Source organism: Pongo pygmaeus, chromosome 4 (assembly GCF_028885625.2).
Source record: "Pongo pygmaeus isolate AG05252 chromosome 4, NHGRI_mPonPyg2-v2.0_pri, whole genome shotgun sequence".
Classification (NCBI taxonomy): Eukaryota; Metazoa; Chordata; class Mammalia; order Primates; family Hominidae; genus Pongo; species Pongo pygmaeus.
In genome coordinates this window covers 614,656-636,975 of record NC_072377.2, presented here as the reverse complement: position 1 = coordinate 636,975, position 22,320 = coordinate 614,656, and the positions used below count along the sequence as shown (strand labels likewise).

Here is a 22,320-nt window from a genome sequence, read left to right as displayed (position 1 = left end):
AACCTCCGCCTCCCAGGTTCAAAGGATTCTCCTGCCTCAGCCCAAGAAGCTGGGACTACAGGTGCCCACCACCATGCCTGGCTAATTTTCATTTTTAGCAGAGATGGAGTTTCGCCATGTTGGTCAGGCTGGTCTCCAACTCCTGGCCTCAAGTGATCCTCCTGCCTCAGCCTCCCAAAGTGCTGGGATTACAGGTGTGAGCCACCCTGCCCAGCCTCAAATGGAATTTTAGAACTAAAAATATATCTAATTTCTGATATAAAAAATTCACTATACAAGCTTAACATCAAATTAGGCAAGTGGAAGAAAAGATTAGTAAGCCTCGCAACAGGACAATAAAACCATCTGAAGGAAAGGATGAGAGAACAAGGATGAAAAAGCATCACGTTTAGTGACCTGTGAGATAGTGTCACAGTCTAACAGAAAGCTAACTGGAGTCCCAGACGGGGACAGGGAGGAAGAAGTGAGAGACGGGGTCAGACAAGAAATATGAATAGTGGCTGCAACTTTGCCAAATCTGATGAAAAATATGAACTCACAGGTCCAAGAAGCTCAATGAAACCCAAACGAGGTAAGCATCTATAAGCTTAAAGTGGAATAATATTAACATCTTCTAATACTCTTACATACATAAATTACGTGATGACAAATTAACCCCATCCCAACCCTACAGAAAATAAATTTGGTATGACACATTTTCCTGCTGAGTTATGACCACAACTGGACAGAGAGGTGACACAAGAGGGCAGCCTGAAGCCTAGCAAGTCCTCTTCAGGGGAGAGACAGCAGTCCCACCTCTGATTTCCCCAGGGATACAATCCACACACACACACACACACACACAGAAGCGCGCACACACAGCACACACACAGCAAGCGCACACACACAGCTAGCAGGCACACACACAGCTAGCAGACACATACAGCTAGCACACAAGCACACACACAGCAAGTGCACATACACAGCGCGTGCACACACAGCACACATACAGGGTGCGTGCGTGCATGCACACAGCACACACACAGGGTGCATGCGTGCATGCACACACAGTGCACACACAAGTGCACACACACACAAGCGCATACACAGCTAGCACACAGCAACTGCGCACACACACACGACTAGCACACAAAGCGCACACAGCACACACACAGCAAGCACACAAACAAGCACACACACACAGCAAGCATGCACACACAGCTAGCACACACACAGCAAGCGCACACACAGCTAGCATGCACACAGCTAGCATGCACACAGCTAGTACACAGAGCAAGTGCACACACACACAGCTAGCACACACAGCAAGCACACACAGAGCTAGCACAAACAGCAAGCACACACAGCTAGCGCACACAGCACACACACACAGCTAGCACACACACACACAAGGGCACACACACACACAGAGCAAGCACACACACACAGCAAGCGCACACAGCAAGCGCGCACACACAGCTAGCGCACACACACAGCACACACACACACAGCTAGCACACACACAGCTAGCGCACACACACAGCAAGGGCACACACACAGCAAGGGCACACAACACACACAGAGCTAGCACAGAGCATTTTCTTCTTAGGCCTGCTCATTCTTCCCAAATCAGTTGAACGTCACTTAAAAAATGACCTTGTCTTACCAATCACAGCAAGTATGACATAAGATATGAAATTTCCAAACTAAAAATCCAGTTTTGTGTCCTATTATGACATAATTTTCAGAACTACACTGCAAACAAGAGAGCGAGCCAGGGCTTGGGTAGATGTTTCCGCTGTGATATGTTAATATCATAAGACAATATTTTTAAGGGTTTTTCCCCCACATCTATAAGTGTCACTTGTGTTAAGTCTTTGAACTTAATTATTCCCACTCAGCTATCATGGTGCACAGCTTGTTCTATAAAATAACTGAATGACAAACTCAGTTATAATTTGTATACAGCCACTTAAAAAGTTAACTTTTCAGAACAATGTATTTGTTTATTAAATAAAGATTGCTTGTTACACAGAAAATTATTTTCTTTAATTATCATACGCAACTCTCTTTCACATCAGGCAGTAAAACACTGCATTTACTTCATCTCAGGATACTGGATACAACATTAATGGCCAGTTTGTCTCAAAATATGTCAATGTGTTCTGTCTGAAAACATGCAAAGGGCTTGGAGTAATCATATCATTTTAGGAAGTGCTTTAGAAAACCAAGCTACAGGCCCTGAATACATTCCAAAAATCCTAAATAATTACCAACAGAAGAGAGAACTCTTGCCAGCCAGTACACTCAGTAAAGAAGTACAAAGGTGCAGAGAATGTAACTTTACCAGGAAACGTAAGGCGCGGCCCAGCTTCTCGGCAGGAGTCAGCAGGCCTGGCAGCCTCCTTGGCTGGTGCTGCTGTGTGGAAACAGGGCCATGGTCTTCTTGAGCTCCTGGTAGCTCCAGTGCATCTGCTCCACCTCGGCTCTGTGCTGCGCCCGCACCTGGCTCAGCTCCTGCAGCAGGTGTTCATTGGTGCTGACCAGGGAGCTGCAGAACGACAGGGAAGCGGCTGCTTGGCACTTCCGTCCTCTCCAGCGGTGTGGCCCTCACCTGCTGGGCCTGTCCACCTCCCTGCATGGGCATGAAGCTGCCCTGGCCCTGCACACAGACCTATCTCTGTGGCCCCATCACCTTCTGTGTCCCACTGGCTACCACCCACCTGCCTCCTCCTTCCCAACCACTGCCCTGACCCCTGGGAGCAGCCTTGGAGGTGCTGCTCAGCACCTATGGAATGAATGAACGAGCTGAACAGGCTAATGAGTGACTGAATGGCGCCTTTGCTATTCCAGCTACGCTGGGTTTTATGAGAAGATGATAAACTTCATGGCTAGCAAAACAATGTTCTAATTCTAGAAAAGATACATGGACTGAAATATTTCTAATTCCCAGTCAAATATAATAATTTTGACATCATAATAGTGTAATAGAAGAGTCCTAGTCTTTAATGCTGTTGACCATTTTTATTTTAGAAGTAAAATGCTATTGCATTTTATCAACTTTGTCACCTCCAAATTGCCCTAATCACCCAGTCAGCGATGACTTGAGGACACTCAGGGCATTACAAGTATTAGACAAGGCAGGGCCCACTGACCTCGGCCACAATAGCCGCAGAGATGGGCACCCCACTGACAGGGCCACTGTGCAGGCCCAGGCCCTGTTCGCTTGGACAGCAAAGGAGCCGCAGGCCAGGACTGGATGAAGCCAGCATGAATCCTGGGGGCAGAAGCCCGATGCCACCGTGTTTGGGAGCTGTGCACCCCGCCTTGTCCACATCCAGGCCACAGTGCTCAAGGAGAATGACCCCCAACTCTACCCTGACCTGCCACAGACAGGCCCACCAGGTTCCAGGGAGTCACATGGCCCTGCCCACGACTGTGCACTGCATCCGCGGCCGCCACAGTCCCCTTCCTTCTGCTCCGCTGCACCTCCTCTTGGCCCAGTCTCATCTTTCAGGACCCTTCCCCTCTGTAACTTACACCTGTGATGGGCCCCATGGGGGTCTGTGGCCTTTATCCTGTAAGGGGCAGAGCCTGGCTACGCCTATGACCAGACTGTAGTCGAACCCAGGTAAGTGTGGCAGCCTCAGCCTGAGGAGTGGGGGAGGGAGTGGGAATGGGAGGTGGCGGGAAAGGAAGAGGGAATGGGAGGGGGAGGGGGAGGAACTGACCACAGACCAGCCTTCCCTGCTGAGGCCACAGGAACAGGGGTTCACACAACAGCACCCACAAAACCGCCCAGAGCGACCTGTCCTTGCCTCCTCTAGCAGCTCGCCTCTTCCTTTCTGCACCCAGCCTCCAACCACTTCCCGGCACACAATTCTTTAGAGACAAACTAAGATTCTGCCTTGAAGATCCCCTCACACCCAGCCCCCTTCTCACCATCCCCCTATAGCCAGGGAGTAAAGGTGAAATCTCCATGTTTCCAACTGAACACGAACTGCAGTGAAGGGGGAAGCACAGCTGCCGGACTACGGCCCAGCGGAACCAGGTTGCCCCGCCGTGCCCGACCATCTCTCATGCGCCTGTCTCCCCTGGTCACACTGCACACAGGTCATACCTTACAGTCCACAACTCTCAGTCCACACCTCACATTCACAACTCACAGTCACACTTCACAGTCATGCCTCACAGTCCACGCCTCACAATCACACCTCACAGTCCCACCTCACAGCCACACCTCAGTCACACCTCACAGTCACACCTCACATTCAGACCTCACAGTCACAACTCGCAGTCCATACCTCACATTCACACCTCACATTCACACCTCACATTCACACTTCATAGTCCTGCCTCACAGTCATGCCTGACAGTCATGCTTCAGTCACACCTCACAGTCCACGCCTCAGTCACACCTCACAGTCCATGCTTCACAGTCCACGCCTCAGTCATGCCTCACAGTCACGCCTCACAGTCCACGCCTCACAGTCCACGCCTCACAGTCCACGCCTCACAGTCCACGCCTCAGAGTCACACCTCACAGTCACACCTCACATTCACACTTCATAGTCCTGCCTCACAGTCACGCCTGACAGTCATGCTTCAGTCACACCTCACAGTCCACGCCTCAGTCACGCCTCACAGTCACGCCTCACAGTCCACGCCTCACAGTCCACACCTCACAGTCACACCTCACAGTCCACACCTCACAGTCCATGCCTCACAGTCACACCTCACGGTCCACACCTCACAGTCCACGCCTCACAGTCACACCTCACAGTCCACACCTCACAGTCCATGCCTCACAGTCACACCTCACAGTCACACCTCACAGTCCACGCCTCACAGTCACACCTCACAGTCCACACCTCACAGTCCACGCCTCACAGTCACACCTCACGGTCCATGCCTCACAGTCACACCTCACACTCAGGGTTGATACCTCACAGCCTACACCCCATGGTCACATACCTCACAGTCCCATCTCACGGTCCATGCCTTATGGTCACACCTCATGGTCAGACCTCACATCCACACCTTGCAGTCACACCTCATGGGTCACACTTCATGATCCATGCCTCACACATGCGACAGACAGCAGGAAGGGCCTCCATTTTCAGAGAGGAAAGTTTATGGAAGTTTCAAATCAGCAGTGGTCCTGGATTTCATCGGCCAAGACTCATGAGGAGCTGCTCCTCTGTACCTTCTGGGTGTGACCCAGTCCGGCCCAACCCTCCCTGTGCCTGGGCCTCCTCCCCTCGGGGGCCCACTCAAGCCTCACGAGCAGGCACCTGTGGCTCTCCTGCAGCATCTGCGTGAGCTCCTGGATCTTGTCGTAGTGCTCCAGGTGCTGCTTCAGTTCCACAATCTCGCCACACAGCCTCTTCACACTTGATTGAAGTCCTGAAAGAGAAAGAAAAAAAAGTACCATTACTGAGTAAAACTCATTCACACATTTTGAAAATGAAAACAATTCTATATTTAAACTGGATCTTGGTTACCAGAAAAAGAATATAGCTGGAAAAGATCAGTTTTAATGAGACTCAAAGACAGGGCGAGCATGAATGCCAGGGCCCCTCCCTGTGCTGTTTCTACCCTGGGCCCTCCCCAGGCCCCCACGGAGCCACATCCCTGTGTGAGGGCAGGGTGAGGCAGCACTGGCTGGCAGTCCCTCCACTGGGCCTGTCTACTGGTTCCTCCTCCACGAGGAAGCACACTCTGCCCCTGAAGGGAGGGCCTGTGGGTTTTGGGAAAAGCACCAAGCAGCCCACAGTGGCCAGAGGTCTCCGAAGTGCCCTCTGACTCTGCATCCATCAGTGATGGAATATGTGGCTGGTTTCCAACTACAAACTCCTGCCTGTTTCTGGATTTCCAGCGCAAGAGGAGAAGAGAGTTACTATTTAGTGTGTCACCAAATCCAAACACGGGATACAAATAAACCCACATGTAGACACACTCTTGCAAAACCACACATTGACAGAGGCAGTAAGAAAGCCTGGGGTGGGGAAGATGGTGGTCAAATGGTGACGGTGACACGGATGGCAGGCTCTTCTCACCCACAAGGCAGGAGCGCCGCAGGAGCACCCACAGTGTGAAGGCCACCCCACGTGGCGTCTATGTTGACATGTTCACGGAGGGCATGAATGAAGGAAACGCAGGGGCACAGCTTCAGGACCTTCCAGTCCCCGTGGTGGTCAAACCAAGTCCTTAGATGGCAAAACCAGAACCCCAGGGACAACACTACAGCATCCCAGGGACAAGGAAGCCTTGGGACCCCAAACACAAAAGGCTGGGACAAACCCCCAGAGGCCACAAGTCACACATCATGTCCACCTCTGCAGGGATAAGGCAGCCGTCAGCAGTGGGTGGCCGTCAGCTCTGAGAACGGGACAGCTCCCAAGTGTCCTTGCTCCCTTGGGAAACCCAGTGCGCCAACCAGGGAACCACGGCCCTGCCCCTCCCCATGAGGGTGAGGCCAGGGGCCCCCGTGCAGTCTGGAAAAGCTGAGGCAGCCGTGCGATCCCTCAGAGCTGACCTGCCTGGTCCCTTCTAGAACACAGCCTGCACCAAGAGGAACAGCTGGTGTGGGGTCAGGGTCAAGGTCAACCATGATGACGGCATCAGAGAAGGGTGGAGGAAAGAACAGGGCCTGAGAATCCCCAGAAGGAGGCTGCCCTATCCTTGATCCATGAGGTCAGAAAACCTGCCCTGACCTTGCCTCCTCCCTGAAATTCAGAAGCACAATTTTCATATAAAAAGCAGCAGAAAGTATTGAAGCCAAATCCCAGTTTCTGTAAGGCAAAGGGTTAGGGCGCAAGAACATCCCTATGAGACAAAAAGGAAATGACAGAAGAAACGAAAAAACAACATAAGTCATAATCAGAAATGTCAGAAAAGAGGGGTCTGAACTCAGGGAAGAATTAGCAATAAAAGAAAAAATTCACACTGGAAGTGAAGGCTAAGAAGGAGTCTAACAGAAAGTCCAGCAAATCCTCACTTCGCACTGATGGTTCCAGAAACGGCCACGAAGCAAAGCGACCGCCACGGAAGCCAAATTCACCGTCCACACAGGCCGCCGATGGGAGCAAGAGTGACGCTCACACGTAACGAAGCCGAATTCACCGTCCACACACGCTGCCGACGGGAGCAAGAGTGACGCTCACACAGCGTTAATGAAGCCGAATTCACCGTCCACACAGGCCGCCGACGGGAGCAAGAGTGACGCTCACACGTAACGAAGCCGAATTCACCGTCCACACAGGCCGCCGATGGGAGCAAGAGTGACACTCACACGTAACGAAGCCGAATTCACCGTCCACACAGGCCGCCGATGGGAGCAAGAGTGACGCTCACACAGTGTTAATGAAGCCGAATTCACCGTCCACACAGGCCGCCGATGGGAGCAAGAGTGACGCTCACACAGTGTTAATGAAGCCGAATTCACTGTCCACACAGGCCGCCGATGGGAGCAAGAGTGACGCTCACACAGTGTTAATGAAGCCGAATTCACTGTCCACACAGGCCGCTGACAGGAGCAAGAGTGACGCTCACACAGTGTTAATGAAGCCGAATTCACTGTCCACACAGGCCGCCGACGGGAGCAAGAGTGATGCTCACACAGTGTGTAACAAAGGCAAATTCACCATCCACACAGGCTGCCGACGGGAGCAAGAGTGACACTCACACAGTGTGTAACAAAGGCAAATTCACCATTCACACAGGCTGCCGACAGGATCAGGAGTGAGGCTCCCACAGCAATTTCTAGTCACAAGAACATCACCAAACCACCAAACAAAGACCAAAACACCTCTAACATTAAACATTAAAATAAATGGGAGCTATGCATACATTTAAGACCGACTAGTAATGACAAGTTAGACCATTATTTACTCTGTTGTTCCAATTCAGGGGCAGAGGTGGCTGCCGCTTATCTCAGCAGCTCAGGGCGTGGAGCAGGAACCAGCCCTGATCAGATGCCATCCCACAGCAGGGCGGCTTGTGCCTGCACTCACTCGGGATGGGACAGGTCAGACACGCCAATGCCCTGGCGTGCACAGCTTCGGGGCACGGGGGGAAACCAGCGGACCCAGAGAAAGCCCACAGAGCCGGGAGAGCAAACCACACACACAGTTCTCCCGGGCAGAGAACTGATTTTTTTTTTCTCATCACCTTTATGACGAAATGATGTTGAATGGACAGGGTTATTCAAGGACCCATGGTAACTACAACAATATCTTAAAGAAACAGAAGACAGAAAAGCAAAATTTATAAATAAAAAAGAAGACCCTAAAGAACTCTTACCGCTCGATAAAACAACCCAATAAAAACCAACGGGCGAAAGATCCGAGGAGACGCTGCCTCAAAGGAGACAGAGCAGCCACAGGCCTCATCCACGGCTGCCTCCCTGCCACAAAGGCCACGGCTGGTTGGGACAGACACTTGAGACCCACACGCCCTGGAACAGTTACTACCTGGCCTTTGAGAAAAAGTCCGTGAGCCCCTGAGAGGCTAGATCAGGAAGAGATGCTCCACTTGTCAATCTCAGGGAAGTATGAGTTAAAACCTCCAAGAGACTCCACACCACACCGAGAAGGTTACCATGGACAGCAGACTCCATCAGCATTTCCTTATTTAAAATCCAGGTATCTGAACTTGAAATACTGAATACAGTTTTGTAAAAATAGCAAAACAGAACAAAAAAAGTGAAGAGAGGGAAGTGAGAAAGATCTGGATCTTGACCACAGCAGGCCTGCTCGGGAGAGACACGGGTTCACCAGAAATGCAACCTGAATCTGTAACGCTGAGACGCTGGGCAACAGGCTCACTCACCAAATTCGATGGCAGCATAACCGTGGGAGGACGCCAGACAGGAGCAGCAAACCCCACAGTGACCAGGCCCCTCCAGCAGCTGCAGCCCTGACACCCTGTGCTGAGGGGAAGACGGCCGGGCAGGGTGAGGACAGGGGTGGCCTTGCCTCCTACATCCATGCCAGGACTGCCCCAGACACGCGCGGGTGCCACAAACTCCGGCCGAGGCAGCCTCCACGTCAGCCAGCGAGGCAGGGGCTCGGCTCCCCACTTACCAACTGCGTCTGCTGCTGCCCACTTCCCGCAGTGAAGAATTTAAAACAAAGTCTACCTAGGCACATTTGAACAGTTAAAGTTTACCAGGTGACCAAATACACGATCAACTTACCAGCGATCTGCAAATTTAATGTGGCTGCAGTGTCTGCACTCTTCACTTCCTTTTTCATACTCAACAAAAGTGATTTTAAGCTACTGTTCTCTTCCAAAGATTTATCTAAATGTTGTCTCAAATCATCCTGGGGACACAGAAAATACACTTAATTGCACAAGTCAAATTCAGTAAAATGCATATAGAAAATAAAACTGAACCCTGAGAATCCCGAGGGTTCCTTCTGCATACCTGGTCACAATGTGAGAGGCAGTAATTCGGTTTCACGGCACATCTCCCTGCTCCCAGCCCGCCCTGCCCAGCCCTGCAGCACCCTCAGGGGATGGAGGGAAGTGAGGAGAGGGATGGAAAGGAGCGCCTCAGCCCTGTGAGAGCCCCACTCCCGAGTCTCCTGAGGCATGTGCTCCAGCAGGACCTGCAGGCCTGATGCTGGGCAGGGCAGCCGGTGGCGGCTGGGGGAACCCTGTCTCTTCCAGGATGCCCTCATGGACACTGTGGGCCCCAGGCCTTGGTGCCAGTGTGAGGCACCGGTGGCCCTGCAGGAACCCCCTTCTGTTCTGGCTCCTTTCATATCCTCAAAGTATGGAGAAGACCCGGAGCACAGGATGAGCTGTCATCGAGGAGGGGAAAGGGCCACGCCTGCAGCCACACGGCAGCCTCTGCCCCTCCCCGGCCCCAGGGTGCCTGGTGAGGTGTGAGCCGTCCAAGCCACCGGCAGCTGCGACCAGGGTCTCCAGGGTCCCCAGGGATCCCATCTCACCTGGCTGCTGCTCTCTCAGGCACCAGCAGGCACATCCTGGGGCCGGGGGTGTTGAGCAGGCCCCAGCTCACTGCCACCAGGGGAGGGAGCGCCTGAGTCTGTGCAGCAGAAGCCTCATGCTGGGGGTATCGCCGCTTCGTCCTTCTCTGCTCAGTGAGCCCACCCGCCGACAGCCCCCTCAGCATGCATGCGCCCACCAGGTCCCCGACGCCCACGGTGAAAGCGGATCGCTGGGTCTGAGACCTCAGGCTTATCTTGGCCCGTTCTTCATTTCGCGGCCTTCTCCCCAAGGTGTCTGCTGTAGTGGCGCCAACCAGCACGACCTGCCCTCTGCACAGTGCTTTGGGTCGTCCAGAAAGCTCCTGGCAGTGCCACATCTCATGGTTTTGCCTCCCAAGGATGCAGTGAGCTCTTAAGGCAGGGCTGTGAGCTCCCAGCTTTTTCATTTGTTTCTTTCAGGCAAAGTCTCGCTCTGTCGTACAAACTAGAGGGCAGTGGAGCAATCACAGCTCACTGCAGCCCTCTCAACTCCTGAGCCTCCTGCCTCTACCTCCCAAAATAGCTGGGATGACGGAAGTGTGCCACCACGCCTGGCTAATTTTTAAATTTTTTGGAGTCTAGGCCACGACAGGCGCAGGGAACAGAGGACCGACTGCACCCAAGCTGGGCGCAGCCCATCTGCCTCAGAGGCCGTGCCAGGCACAGCAGCTGGAAGTTGGGCCACCTTGCCTCAGGACACCTGACTGCAGCTTCCAAAAGCAGCAAGGTCTAGGTTCGTGTGACCGAGGGATGAGCGTCCTCACGTGGCAGAGTAAACTTGGGTGCTTCTGGAGTGAGAGATGTGCGCCTCCCTGGAAGGCAGTGCCCACCAGCCTGCCCGGCTGCTCCCTCCGCCGGGTTCCTGACTGTGCTGACTGCTCCTTACCCGCGGGGCTCGGGCTGCCAGATTCTTCCGGATCACTCACCCTGACAGGGAACCAGGGCTGCTCTGTCCAGAGGCCCAGGGCTGCCCCAAGGGACAGGGTTAGGCAAACTGCAGAGGGCGAAAAAGCAGGCGTCCACGGTGGCCACAGCTGCGTGTGACCCCCACCCCTGGTGGCACTGGCGCTCGGCACACCTTCGGGCTCCGCCTGGCAGCTCTGTCTGGTCCCAGGCTCAGAAGGGCAAGGGGTGTGCCCGGCTGCGTCCCACAGAAAAGACATCGGCGCCCAGCTCACTTTCCAGACAGCGGGTCACAAGTATTTAAGTACAAAGGCTTCCAGACGGGGGGCCACACATGTTTAAATATAGAGGCTTCCAGAGAAGGGGCCATGGGTGCTTAAATCCAGAGGCTTCCAGATGAGGGGCCACGTGTGTTTAAATGCAGAGGCTTCTGGACGGGGGGCCACGTGTGTTTAAATGCAGAGGCTTCTGGACGGGGGAACATGTGTTTAAATGCAGAGACTTCTGGATGGGGGGTCATGTGTATTTAAATGCAGAGACTTCTGGACGAGGGAACATGTGTTTAAATGCAGAGGCTTCTGGATGGGGGATGGGGACCCACGTGTGTTTAAATCCAGAGGCTTCCAGATGAAGGCCAGGTGCAGAGGCTTCCAGACCGGGGCGGGGAGGGGGGTGGCACGTGCGTTTAAACAGAGGCTGCCTGCGTTGTTTTGCCATCTGTGTTTTTTCTTCTCTAAAGAGGAGGCGTTGTGTGGGATCTCTGAGATGTAGGTTCCCATTAAACAGACAGTATGTACTTGTCAGACAAGTTCAGAGACAGTTTTCGAAGCCGTCCCGGGCCGACTTCACTCCCATTTTACAGATGCTGACAAGGGCCCTCTGGGTGTGCACATCCTCACGTGGCTCTGCCCTCACACCAGGACTCCCGGAGGGCCGCTTCTGTCTGGGTGTGGCTCTCTGACCACCAGCTCCCTGTCCTAAGGATGCCAGCAGCCCGTGGGGAGGCCCTTGCAGCGTGGAGGGAGCCTGGGAGGATCCCGTCCCATGAGGCCTCAGATGAGACGGCGGCCCCGGCCCACGGCTGAGACGGAGGGAGGGAGCCTGGGAGGATCCTGCCCCATGAAGCCTCAGATGAGACGGTGGCCCCGGCCCACGGCTGAGACGGAGGGAGGGAGCCTGGGAGGATCCTGCCCCATGAGGCCTCAGATGAGACGATGGCCCCGGCCCACAGCTGAGATGAAGCCAGACGCGCCTGGCTGAGCTGAGCCTGAGGCCCAACACACAGAAATCCAAGGTGATAAAGGTGGGTTTTCAGCTGCTCATTTTGCGGTAACTTGCCCTGTAGCCCCAGCTCACCATGGGACACTGGCCGTCATCTCCTTCCTAAAAAGAGAGTGGCCTCAGTTGTCTCCAGTTCAAGGCCCTGAGAGATGGGTCAGCAAGATAAAATCATGTCCAGGCCTGGCTCCCACAGTGCCCGACACTGCCCAGTGGTGGAGGGTCCCTTGGGCCCGGGGAGAGAAGGTGGCCAGTGCCACTGCTGTCTCCAAAATGCTCCAGGCCTGTTGTGAGACAGGGCAGGCCGTGTTCCTGGGGGTGGCCGGGTCCCGGGCAGGGAGGGGAGACGTGGGGCTGCAGAGATGGCGGTTGGGACAGTGTGGCATCAAGGAGCCGCCCTCGTTCCTGGACGTCAGAGCCATGTTTCCCCCAGTCACATGGACACAGACACAGCGCCAGGGCGGGCTCACCAGCTCCTTGTGTGTGCGGTGCAGCTCCGCCGTCACGTCGCTCATCTCCCGCGCGTGCTGCTGCTGCTGCTCAGCAAGGCGGCTTTGCAGGGACTTACTCTCCAGAGCCAGGGAGCCGACGTCTTCACCCACCATCGCAGAGCCGTCCTGAGCTGCTGTGAATTCTTCAACAGATGACAAGATGTGTCTTGCCTGAGCTAGGAGTGAAAATCAAATATTACGTTAGCATTTAGGCTTAAAGGATGAAATATAAAACAAAATCGGCTCAGTATGTTTTGAATCACACAGACGATGCCTCAAAAAGACGGCAGGCAGGGAGGGGGGAAAGGGGTGTTGGCGCCACAAAACCACCTCAGGCTCTGTGCATCCACACACGGGCAGGGTGGGAACTGAAGAGAAGAGGTGACCTCCAAGAAAAGGGGCAACCAGGGGCCGCGTCTCAAGGTTTCAGTTGTGCCGCCACAACTCGCTGCGCCTTCCACAAACACTGACTGCCCTGTGTGGAAACCGCCGTGCAGACGACAGCTGGCAACTCCACACTGGGACAGTGGCCTGGGCCTGTGACAGTCCCCCCGCCACCGACGATGACAAGCTCAGGAGGTTCCCGCAGGACACCAGCCTAGGGAGAGGGGAGGTTTATGGGGCTGGGGTCCAGGTGGGCTGCAACTGCAAGGCATCCTCATTCTAGGAGCTGAGGGGCTATAACACTGCAAGGGGCACTCAGACAGCTCAGAGCCGTGCCCAGGGTCTGCCGGGAGGAGCACACTGGCTAGGCTCCTGAGCGACACACACAACCACACCCCAGGCTGCAGGACAAAGAGAAGGTGCCACTGGTGACGCGGCATCTCCTGGTCTCCCAGTGTGACCCCGGATGAGGGAGGCCCCAGTGTGCTCATGTACAGGTTGCCTGGCAGAATCAAACAGACCCAAGTCCTCTCTGGGGAGGGACCACCCTCCTGGGCCCCACACCAACCAAAAGCTCTGCAATCCAGGCCCAGCACAGGCTACACGCTCGGGTCGGGGGAGAAGATGCTGAGCAGCTTCCAAACTCCAAATCTCCATGTGATCACAGCCATCAGAACCAAGCCCTTTTGGACAGCATTTTGAGCAAAATGAGGTGACAGACCCCCCAACACCCCAGAGCACAGCAGGGGACCCACAGGCCCAGGCCCATGTGGTGTCTCCTAAGAGCCCTGGCCACTGTGAGAGGCAGAGACTGCCAGGGAGGGCCCAGGCGCAGGACCACCACACGCTCATGCGAGGGGGCGTAGGACACCTGGGGCTGAGATGACTCCTAGGTCACGACACGCAGAGGACCCCGGAACCCACACAGACGCTGCCTACAGGGCAAGAGCAGCGGCCGCCCTGACTCACCAAGGAATGCCTCATTGCTGTGCAGGGACCTGCAGCCGCCCCAGCTCCTGTCCACCAGGTCCAAGAGCGTCTCCAGGAGCACCGCCTGCAGGGCCGTCTTCTTCCTGGGTAGAGCCGAGTGTGACCCGGGAGACGGCTGTGATGGAAACAACATCATGAGGCCAGCGAGTCAGTAACTGAGGTCCTGAATGCCAGCAGGTGCCCAAACGTACCCTGGGATGCCCTCGCACCACGGAGGGGAGGACAGGTGCCCTGAGGCCCCAGCCCTGAGCCAGGTGGAGGGCAGCTCAGCAGTGCCCGCCCAGTGAGGCTTAGCCAGGTGCACCAGTCCTGGATGAGTGAGGTCTCGATGACAGGACAGGATGGGGCCCACAGATTCCCAACTCAAGCAGGCCCCAGATTCCCCCCCGTCAACCCAGACAGGGAAGTGGAAGACACGCCCAGGCCGCGGTCAGAGCCTGTGTTCAAAGGGAGCTGCCCAGGAAGCAGCCTGTGCCCACAGTCAGGCTGGTAGAGGGTGCCAGACGCTGTCCCCAGCAACGGCCCGGAGTCAAACAATAACGCTGAAACAGAGACCGCCCACCTCCCCCATCTCTGCCTCCTTCCAGCTCAGGACCTGCCGGGGATGTCAAACACGCCCCACCCAGCTCTGGGACCCCCCCACCCCATGCTGCTAGGGAGCCGCCTGTAGCTCCAGCCATGCCTCCTTTCCTGTCCCAAAGTTCCGCACCTTCACGCTCCTCTGCCTGCCTGGGAGTCTGAAGCCCTCGCTGTGGCAAGTACCAAGTGAACAGCCCCTGCCTGTTCCCCTCTGGGTGGTCTGTACTCATGTCTACAGCAGGTGTGTCTCAACGCCTCTGACTGGGCCTGTGCCAGTTGCCCCCTGGCCTCTAGGTCACCCTGAAGGCGGAGTGACTCGGTCTCTCATCACAGCGACCTCCAGGATCCTCCCCTCATGACAGGGTCATCAATGGCTCAGCCGGCTAAGACGCCCGATTCCAACTTTGGAGACAAAGTCCCCTCTCCACCATGGGGCTTCCACTCAGAACAGCACCGCAGGAGCAGCGTGTGGCACAGAGGCACACGTCCAACAAAACGCAGCAGCAAGCGCCCTGGAAACCTAAGTGTGATGGTTCCCTTCATCCTGGGACACAGTCAGTGCCACAGGTGTAATCACGGCATTGCCAAAGCCGTAACAGCCCCGCATTAGGGAGGGACACGGTCAGTGCCGTAGGCGTAATCACGGCACCGCCAAAGCCGTAGCAGCCCCGCATTAGGGAGGGACACGGTCAGTGCCGTAGGCGCAATCACGGCACCGCCAAAGCCGTAGCAGCCCCGCATTAGGGAGGGACACGGTCAGTGCCGTAGGCGCAATCACGGCACCGCCAAAGCCGTAGCAGCCCCGCATTAGGGAGGGACACGGTCAGTGCCGTAGGCGCAATCACGGCACCGCCAAAGCCGTAGCAGCCCCGCATTAGGGAGGGACACGGTCAGTGCCGTAGGCGCAATCACGGCATCGCCAAAGCCGTAACAGCCCCGCATTAGGGAGGGACACGGTCAGTGCCGTAGGCGCAATCACGGCATCGCCAAAGCCTAACAGCCCCGCATTAGGGAGGGACACGGTCAGTGTCGTAGGCGTAATCACGGCACCGTCAAAGCCGTAACAGCCCCACATTAGGAAGGGGGTGCCATGGGCCTGCTGCCCTCCAGCCCTTCTCTCACCTCTCTGTTGTCGGTCATGCCCCGAGACCTCTGCTCCTCAGTCTCCGAGGCCTCAGGCAGAGACAAGGTCCTCCCGTTCCTGCTTTCTGAGCTGTTCTGTCTGCTCAGGCTCTCCTCGGGCATGGAGGACCCATGAGTTCTCTCCAGGCAGCCCAGACCCTCCTGGTCCGAAAACGTCTGGAATCTTCCACTAGGCATTCTTCGCTTCCTGCACTTTCCGGGGGCTGGCAGGGGACCAGGCACCATTTCTGCTGACAAATCCAACTTCTGAGAAGAGGCCGAGTCCTCAGTATCCACGGAGTCTGCAATACAGAGAGGACGGGGCCCACATCAGGCCAAATTCTCTGGGTGCAGTGTTCAGCACTGTAACTTTTAAAAGGCATGTGTGTGCCCATGTACATACACACACGGACACACACGCACACTTACATATGTACACGCATACATACATCCTTACACCTGCACAAAGACACACGCAGAGGGAGGGTGCCGAGGGAAGAAAGGGGCATACTGGGGCACACGTGCTAACACGCAAACTCTAGGGGAGTCTGGATAAAGCAAACATGGACCGCCCAGCTCAGCGTGTTCACCCCGTGATGACCGACGTGCAATACGCTTCAACAAAGCGTTCCAAATGTCTAAGCACACATCCATCTCTGAAGCCAGGTGAAGTGACAGACTCTGATGGTCCATAAAGTGGTGGGTTCTGTGCACTGTACCAACCACTGAGCCCCCAGGACACACAAGACCCAGGGGAGGGTGAACTTGTCTGTGGAAGGACAATGAAGGCAGGAGAAGGCACAAAATGGGCACAGCCTTGGCCTCCACCACAGCCTGCACAACTCAAGATGACCCGCCACGTCCTGCAGCAGCTGACAGACAACCCGGCTAGGTCCCCTGCCTCTCACCAGTTGGGCATGAGCAGGCTTCCAGGAGGTGCCAGGGTCACTCGAGACAAGGTTTCTCTTGTTCTTTTTTTTTTTTGAGTTGGAGTCTTGCTCTGTTGCCCAGGCTGGAGTGTAGTGATGCCATCTAGGCTCACTGCAACCTCCACCTCCCAGGTTCAAGCGATTCTCATGCCTCAGCCTCCAGAGTAGCTAGGACTATAGGTGCCCACCACCATGCCCAGCTATTTTTGTATATTTAGTAGAGATCTGGTTTCACCATGTTGGCCAGGCTGGTCTTAAACTCCTGACCTCAAATGATCCGCCTGCCTCGGCCTCCCAAAATGTTGGGATTACAGGCGTGAGCCACCGTGTCTGGCCTGCTCATGGCAGGAGGTTTTCTGATACTTACGCCACATAGGTGGCCATCACATGGTATCACGTGACGCTCTTGGTTAACTTTTCTCGCCTTTGATTTTCAAAATGTAGCTACCGCCATAACCTGGGCCCATACACTTAAAGTGTGTGTGCATTAGTGAGAGGGTGAGGGGAGGGAAGAGGGAGAGTGTGCACACACACACATGCAGAGAAAAAGCACCTATTCACCAATCATGAGTCTAAACCATGAATGGATTATAAATTTCAATGTGCTGCATTCTTTCCAAAGACATTTTGGAGAGTTCCACAAACAAATAAATACAAAGAGAACAGGAGAAATTTCATAGTGAAAGCTAACGTTGTGAAAAATATTTAACTACTTAAAAAGGAACTGAAGGGAGTAAAAGTTGACAGGGATTTCATGTTGCTGTGGTTTGAAGGAATCCCCCAAAGTTCCTAAGTTTCCAATGGAAACTTATTGCCATTGTAACAGTATTAAGCAGAGGGTCTTTAAGAGGTGAGCAGGTCACAGGGCCAGCCCTCAGGGAGGCAGGAATGCTGTACTGCAGGGCTGGGTTCCTGATAAAGGATGAGTCTGGCTCCATTTCTCTGTCTTGAGCTTGCTTCTGCCTGCGCCATGGGAGGACCAGCACCAGGTGCCGGCACCGTGCTCTTGGACTTCCCAGCCTCCAGAACCATGAGCCACGTAAGCTTCTGTTCTTTATAAATTACTCAGTCTGCGGTTTTCTGTTACAGCAACAGAAAACAGACTAAGACACGTGTAAGTACCTGGGTGGGGGGTGAAGTAGGCATGTGGCCTGGGGTCACAGGAGGCCTCCGGCTCCGATCCGTACGGTGGTGGGAGCTCTCCACAGAGCCGGCTCCAAGGCGTCTTCTCCAGACAGCACCCTCTGCAGCTGCTCCTCCTCGTCTCACGGCCCTGCTTCCCGGAGTCCCCACACTGGTACTGTACCAACTGCGGGCTCAACAGATGTCTGGATTCTATTTTATTAAAATATTGTAAATAAAATATTTCATAAAATATGGTAAAAGTTTTATTTCATTAAAAATTACATTTTAAGCTTCTGAATAGTGTATGGTATCTGTTAGACTGAGGGGTTAATCACGTGCCGGGTGACACTGAAGTGAATCCACAGTGACTTCTAACAGCAAGAGAGCTTGGAACTGGGAACTGGCACCACTCGCCTGCAAGATTCAGGACGAGGCTGCAAGAATCAAGCCTCGTGAAGTGGAGCAAAGTCAGACAAAATGATGCACAAAACAGAAGAGAGAGTCCAGACAGTCTCAGGTCAAAGGTGCCAAGTAACCAAATGAGGAAAAAGAGTCTTTTCAACAAAAGGCATCAGAACAACTGGATGTACTTCTGTCAACAACAGGCAGCAGAACAACTGGGTGTACAGTCATTCCTCAGTCTCCACAGAGGACTGGTTCCAGGCAACCCTCAGGAAAGGCAAGATTCAAGGACACGCAACTCTCTTAGGTGAAATGTCGTATCTGTGTATAATCTGCATGCATCCTCCCGTGTATTTTAAGTCATCTCTTGCCTACTTAGGATACATAACAACGTAAATGCTACTGTAGCTGGCCACAGCGGCACATGCCTGCAATCCAGGATGCTGAGGAGGCTGAGGCAGGAGGATCACCTGAGCCCAGGAGTTTGAATCCAGCCTGGGCAGCATAGCAAGACTCCATCTCTACAAAAATACAAAATAAATAAACGTTGTGTAAATAGTTGTACTGTATTATTTTTTAATTGCTGTATTGTAATTTTTGTTTTTTTTCCAAATAGTTTCGATCCATGGTTGGTTGACTCCAGAGATTCAAAACCAGTGGATACAAAGAGACAACTGTACATGTAGAGGGGGATGTCTTGACCCGTTAACTAACAACACACACAAAAGCTCCAAAAAGTGAATTGTACACCTAGACACTAAGACTGTGGGACATCTGTAAGGAAACATGGGAGAAAATCTTCATGATCACGCGGTGGACAAAATTCCTTTACAGGGCACACAAAAGCCCAAACCATCAAAGGAAAGTACTCATAAACTGGACTAGACTGAAATTAAAACTTGTACCCTTCAGCCGGGCGCAGTGGCTCACCCTGTAATCCCAGCACTTTGGGAGGCTGAGGCGGGCGGATCACCTGAGGTCAGGAGTTTGAGACCAGCCTGGCCAACATGAGGAAACCCCGTCTCTACTAAAAATACAAAATTAGCTGGGTGTCATGGTGGGCGCCTGTAGTCCCAGCTACTCGGGAGGCTGAGGCAGCAGAATCACTTGAACCTGGGAGGCAGAGGCTGCAGTGAGCCAAGATCGCGCCACTGCACTCCAGCCTGGGCGGCAGAGCAAAACTCCATCTCAAAATAAACAAAACAAAAAACAAAACAAACTTGTGCCCTTCATAAACTGGACTGTACTGAAATTAAAACTTGTGCTCTTCAAAGCACTGTTCAGAAAATGAAAAGGCCAGCCACAGAAGGGAGGAAATGGGCAGCCCTTGTGCCTGAGAAAGAGCCTGTGTCAAAACCACCAAGATCTCTTATGACTCAATACTAAGAGAAGCAACCCCAGAACAAAGGTGGGCAGACCTGGAGAGAAAAGAAGAGACAGGCACGGCCAGTACCTCAACAGCAGCGGGATGCAAATTAAAGCCATAAACACGGACCACAACACCCTGACAGAGCAGCTAGGATTAAAGGACTCAGCGCCCAGTGCCGGCAAGGACATGGCTGGAGCACCACTGCCGCAGGGCAGATGTCCTTGCACAGATGAACCTAAGATTTCAGCCCAAACTCAGGTCTCCACCTGGAAAGTTCTCAGAAACTCACAACGGAGGTGGAATAAATGAAGCTAAAGCCTATCAGCACATCCCAGTGGAGGGCAGTGCCCGCCGGGCAATGGAGTCTCCAAGACACCCTTGTTGGGATCTGAAGGTCTACACGTGGCGGCCTGAGCTCAGGGTTTCCTACAAGCTCGGTGACTATGTCTCCCTGCAGCTGCCGCAGATGTCAGCCCCACTTGCCACAGGACACTAGGCTTCTTGTCTATTTTAGACAGTTTGCCTTTTCCTGTGATCTCAGAAGGTCACAATTTAAACCATCATGCAGTATGACTATACTCAAATATGTTAACTTTCTCCTTTTATAACTCTGTAGTCCAAATGGCTGGCATTCGAAAGCACACAAAGACACATCATGAAGATCCTACCCTTAAAGGTAAGTTCCACAAAAAGTGCAACTGTGGACTCCAAGGCCAGTGACGACTATATATATATCCCAGAGTCAGCGGCCCCACTGGCCTCCTGGCAGATGAGCAGCGCACCTTGGGAACCACGAGGGTCGGCCTCACGCTCCTTCTGGCTGGAGCTCGTGCTCCCGGGAGGCCTGCCGAGGTCCCACTCGCACTCTGCAATGAGGTTCAGGACTGCCTCGTCATCCGCGTCCATGACCAGGCTCTGCTTGGCTGAGGCCTCGCTGCACTTGGCTCTGGGGTGGCGTGGTCTGTAAGAAAAGCAAACTCATCAGCATCACTCAAGCCAGCCATATGCTCCGGCGCACGCAGACCCGGAGAAGGAAAATTCCTGCACGGTCTCTAAGGGAAGCAGTGTGCTGCAAACGTGGGGCAGCCGGGTCCTGTTGCTTCCACTGCAGTGACACTAAAGAGGGACTCACCAAGGACAACTGGTGAGCAACAGCCAGGTTACGTGATAACATGACAGCATCCCAGCACTGGACAGAACCCCACCAGGACTGGGTCAAATCCCGGCACTGGACAGAACCCCACCAGGACTGGGCCAAATCCCGGCACTGGACAGAACCCCACCAGGACTGGGCCAAATCCCGGCACTGGACAGAACCCCACCAGGACTGGGTCAAATCCCGGCACTGGACAGAACCCCACCAGGACGGGGCCAAATCCCGGCACTGGACAGAACCCCACCAGGCCTGGGCCAAATCCCGGCACTGGACAGAACCCCACCAGGACTGGGTCAAATCCCGGCACTGGACAGAACCCCACCAGGACTGGGCCAAATCCCGGCACTGGACAGAACCCCACCAGGACTGGGTCAAATCCCGGCACTGGACAGAACCCCACCAGGACGGGGCCAAATCCCGGCACTGGACAGAACCCCACCAGGACTGGGTCAAATCCCGGCACTGGACAGAACCCCACCAGGACGGGGCCAAATCCCGGCACTGGACAGAACCCCACCAGGCCTGGGCCAAATGCCGGCACTGGACAGAACTCCACCAGGACTGGGCCAAATCCCGGCACTGGACAGAACCCCACCAGGACTGGGTCAAATCCCGGCACTGGACAGAACCCCACCAGGACGGGGCCAAATCCCGGCACTGGACAGAACCCCACCAGGACGGGGCCAAATCCCGGCACTGGACAGAACCCCACCAGGACTGGGCCAAATCCCGGCAATGGACAGAACCCCACCAGGACTGGGCCAAATCCCGGCATTGGACAGAAACCCACCAGGACTGGGTCAAATCCTGGCACTGGACAGAACCCCACCAGGACTGGGCCAAATCCCGGCACTGGACAGAACCCCACTAGGATTGGTTCAAAAATTAAAGTTCTGGAAGGTTGTGTTCTGCTATGTCTTTAATCTGCTATGCAGGTTAAAATTCAAATTACACTTTTCCTAGCATATCCACAAGGAGATACATGTGATCAAGAAAGTTAAGTGTTCCAAATGTCCACTTTCACATTCAGGGAGAGTGTTTCCATAATGGCTGAAATCAGAGGTGTGTCAGAATATGACCCACCTTAGCATGGTGACCCTCTATACAGAGAAGAATGTGCTCAAAGGGGACCTTGTTTCCAACAAAGGTAGTTAAGAGATATGTACACAAAACAAACCCAAGGGCAGTGACCAGGAATGCTGCTTTTGTGAGTGGCTCATGATACGACACCTGGTCCACCCGAGGCCAGTCCCACTCCCCAGGGACTGTGACCTGAGTTCTCCAGAACGCTGCACAAAGAAGGGGGCTGGGTCCTGGGGCCACTCCCCAGGGACTGCGACCTGAGTTCTCCAGAACGCTGCACAAAGAAGGGGGCTGGGTCCTGGGGCCACTCCCCGGGACTGCGACCTGAGTTCTCCAGAACGCTGCACAAAGAAGGGGGCTGGGTCCTGGGGCCACTCCCCGGGGACTGCGACCTGAGTTCTCCAGAACGCTGCACAAAGAAGGGGGCTGGGTCCTGGGGCCACTCCCCGGGGACTGCGACCTGAGTTCTCCAGAACGCTGCACAAAGAAGGGGGCTGGGTCCTGGGGCCACTCCCCGGGGACTGCGACCTGA

The 22,320-nt window shown here is 54.3% G+C and overlaps 1 protein-coding gene across 11 annotated transcripts in view; it reads right to left on the bottom strand.

Annotated features, from left to right (window-relative positions):
• Nucleotides 1–1,964: 1,964 nt before the first annotated feature.
• Nucleotides 1,965–22,320, bottom strand: part of CEP72 (centrosomal protein 72) — a 37,737-nt gene continuing 17,381 nt past the window's right edge. For 4 of the 11 annotated variants that reach the window (XM_054488097.2, XM_054488099.2, XM_054488100.2 and 1 more), the window contains exons 5-12: nucleotides 20,332–20,510; nucleotides 17,776–17,988; nucleotides 15,725–16,026; nucleotides 14,003–14,138; nucleotides 12,629–12,825; nucleotides 9,179–9,305; nucleotides 5,274–5,385; nucleotides 1,965–2,530 (exon numbers count right to left, since the gene is read on the bottom strand). In XM_054488097.2, coding sequence (XP_054344072.1) covers nucleotides 2,365–2,530; nucleotides 5,274–5,385; nucleotides 9,179–9,305; nucleotides 12,629–12,825; nucleotides 14,003–14,138; nucleotides 15,725–16,026; nucleotides 17,776–17,988; nucleotides 20,332–20,510 — 1,432 coding nt within the window. In that variant the 3' untranslated portion in view covers nucleotides 1,965–2,364. Of the gene's footprint in view, nucleotides 2,531–5,273; nucleotides 5,386–9,178; nucleotides 12,826–14,002; nucleotides 14,139–15,724; nucleotides 16,027–17,775; nucleotides 17,989–18,608; nucleotides 18,702–20,331; nucleotides 20,511–22,320 lie in introns of those variants that run through there. The other 7 variants (XM_063664619.1, XM_063664620.1, XM_063664621.1 and 4 more) reach the window with 5 other exon arrangements.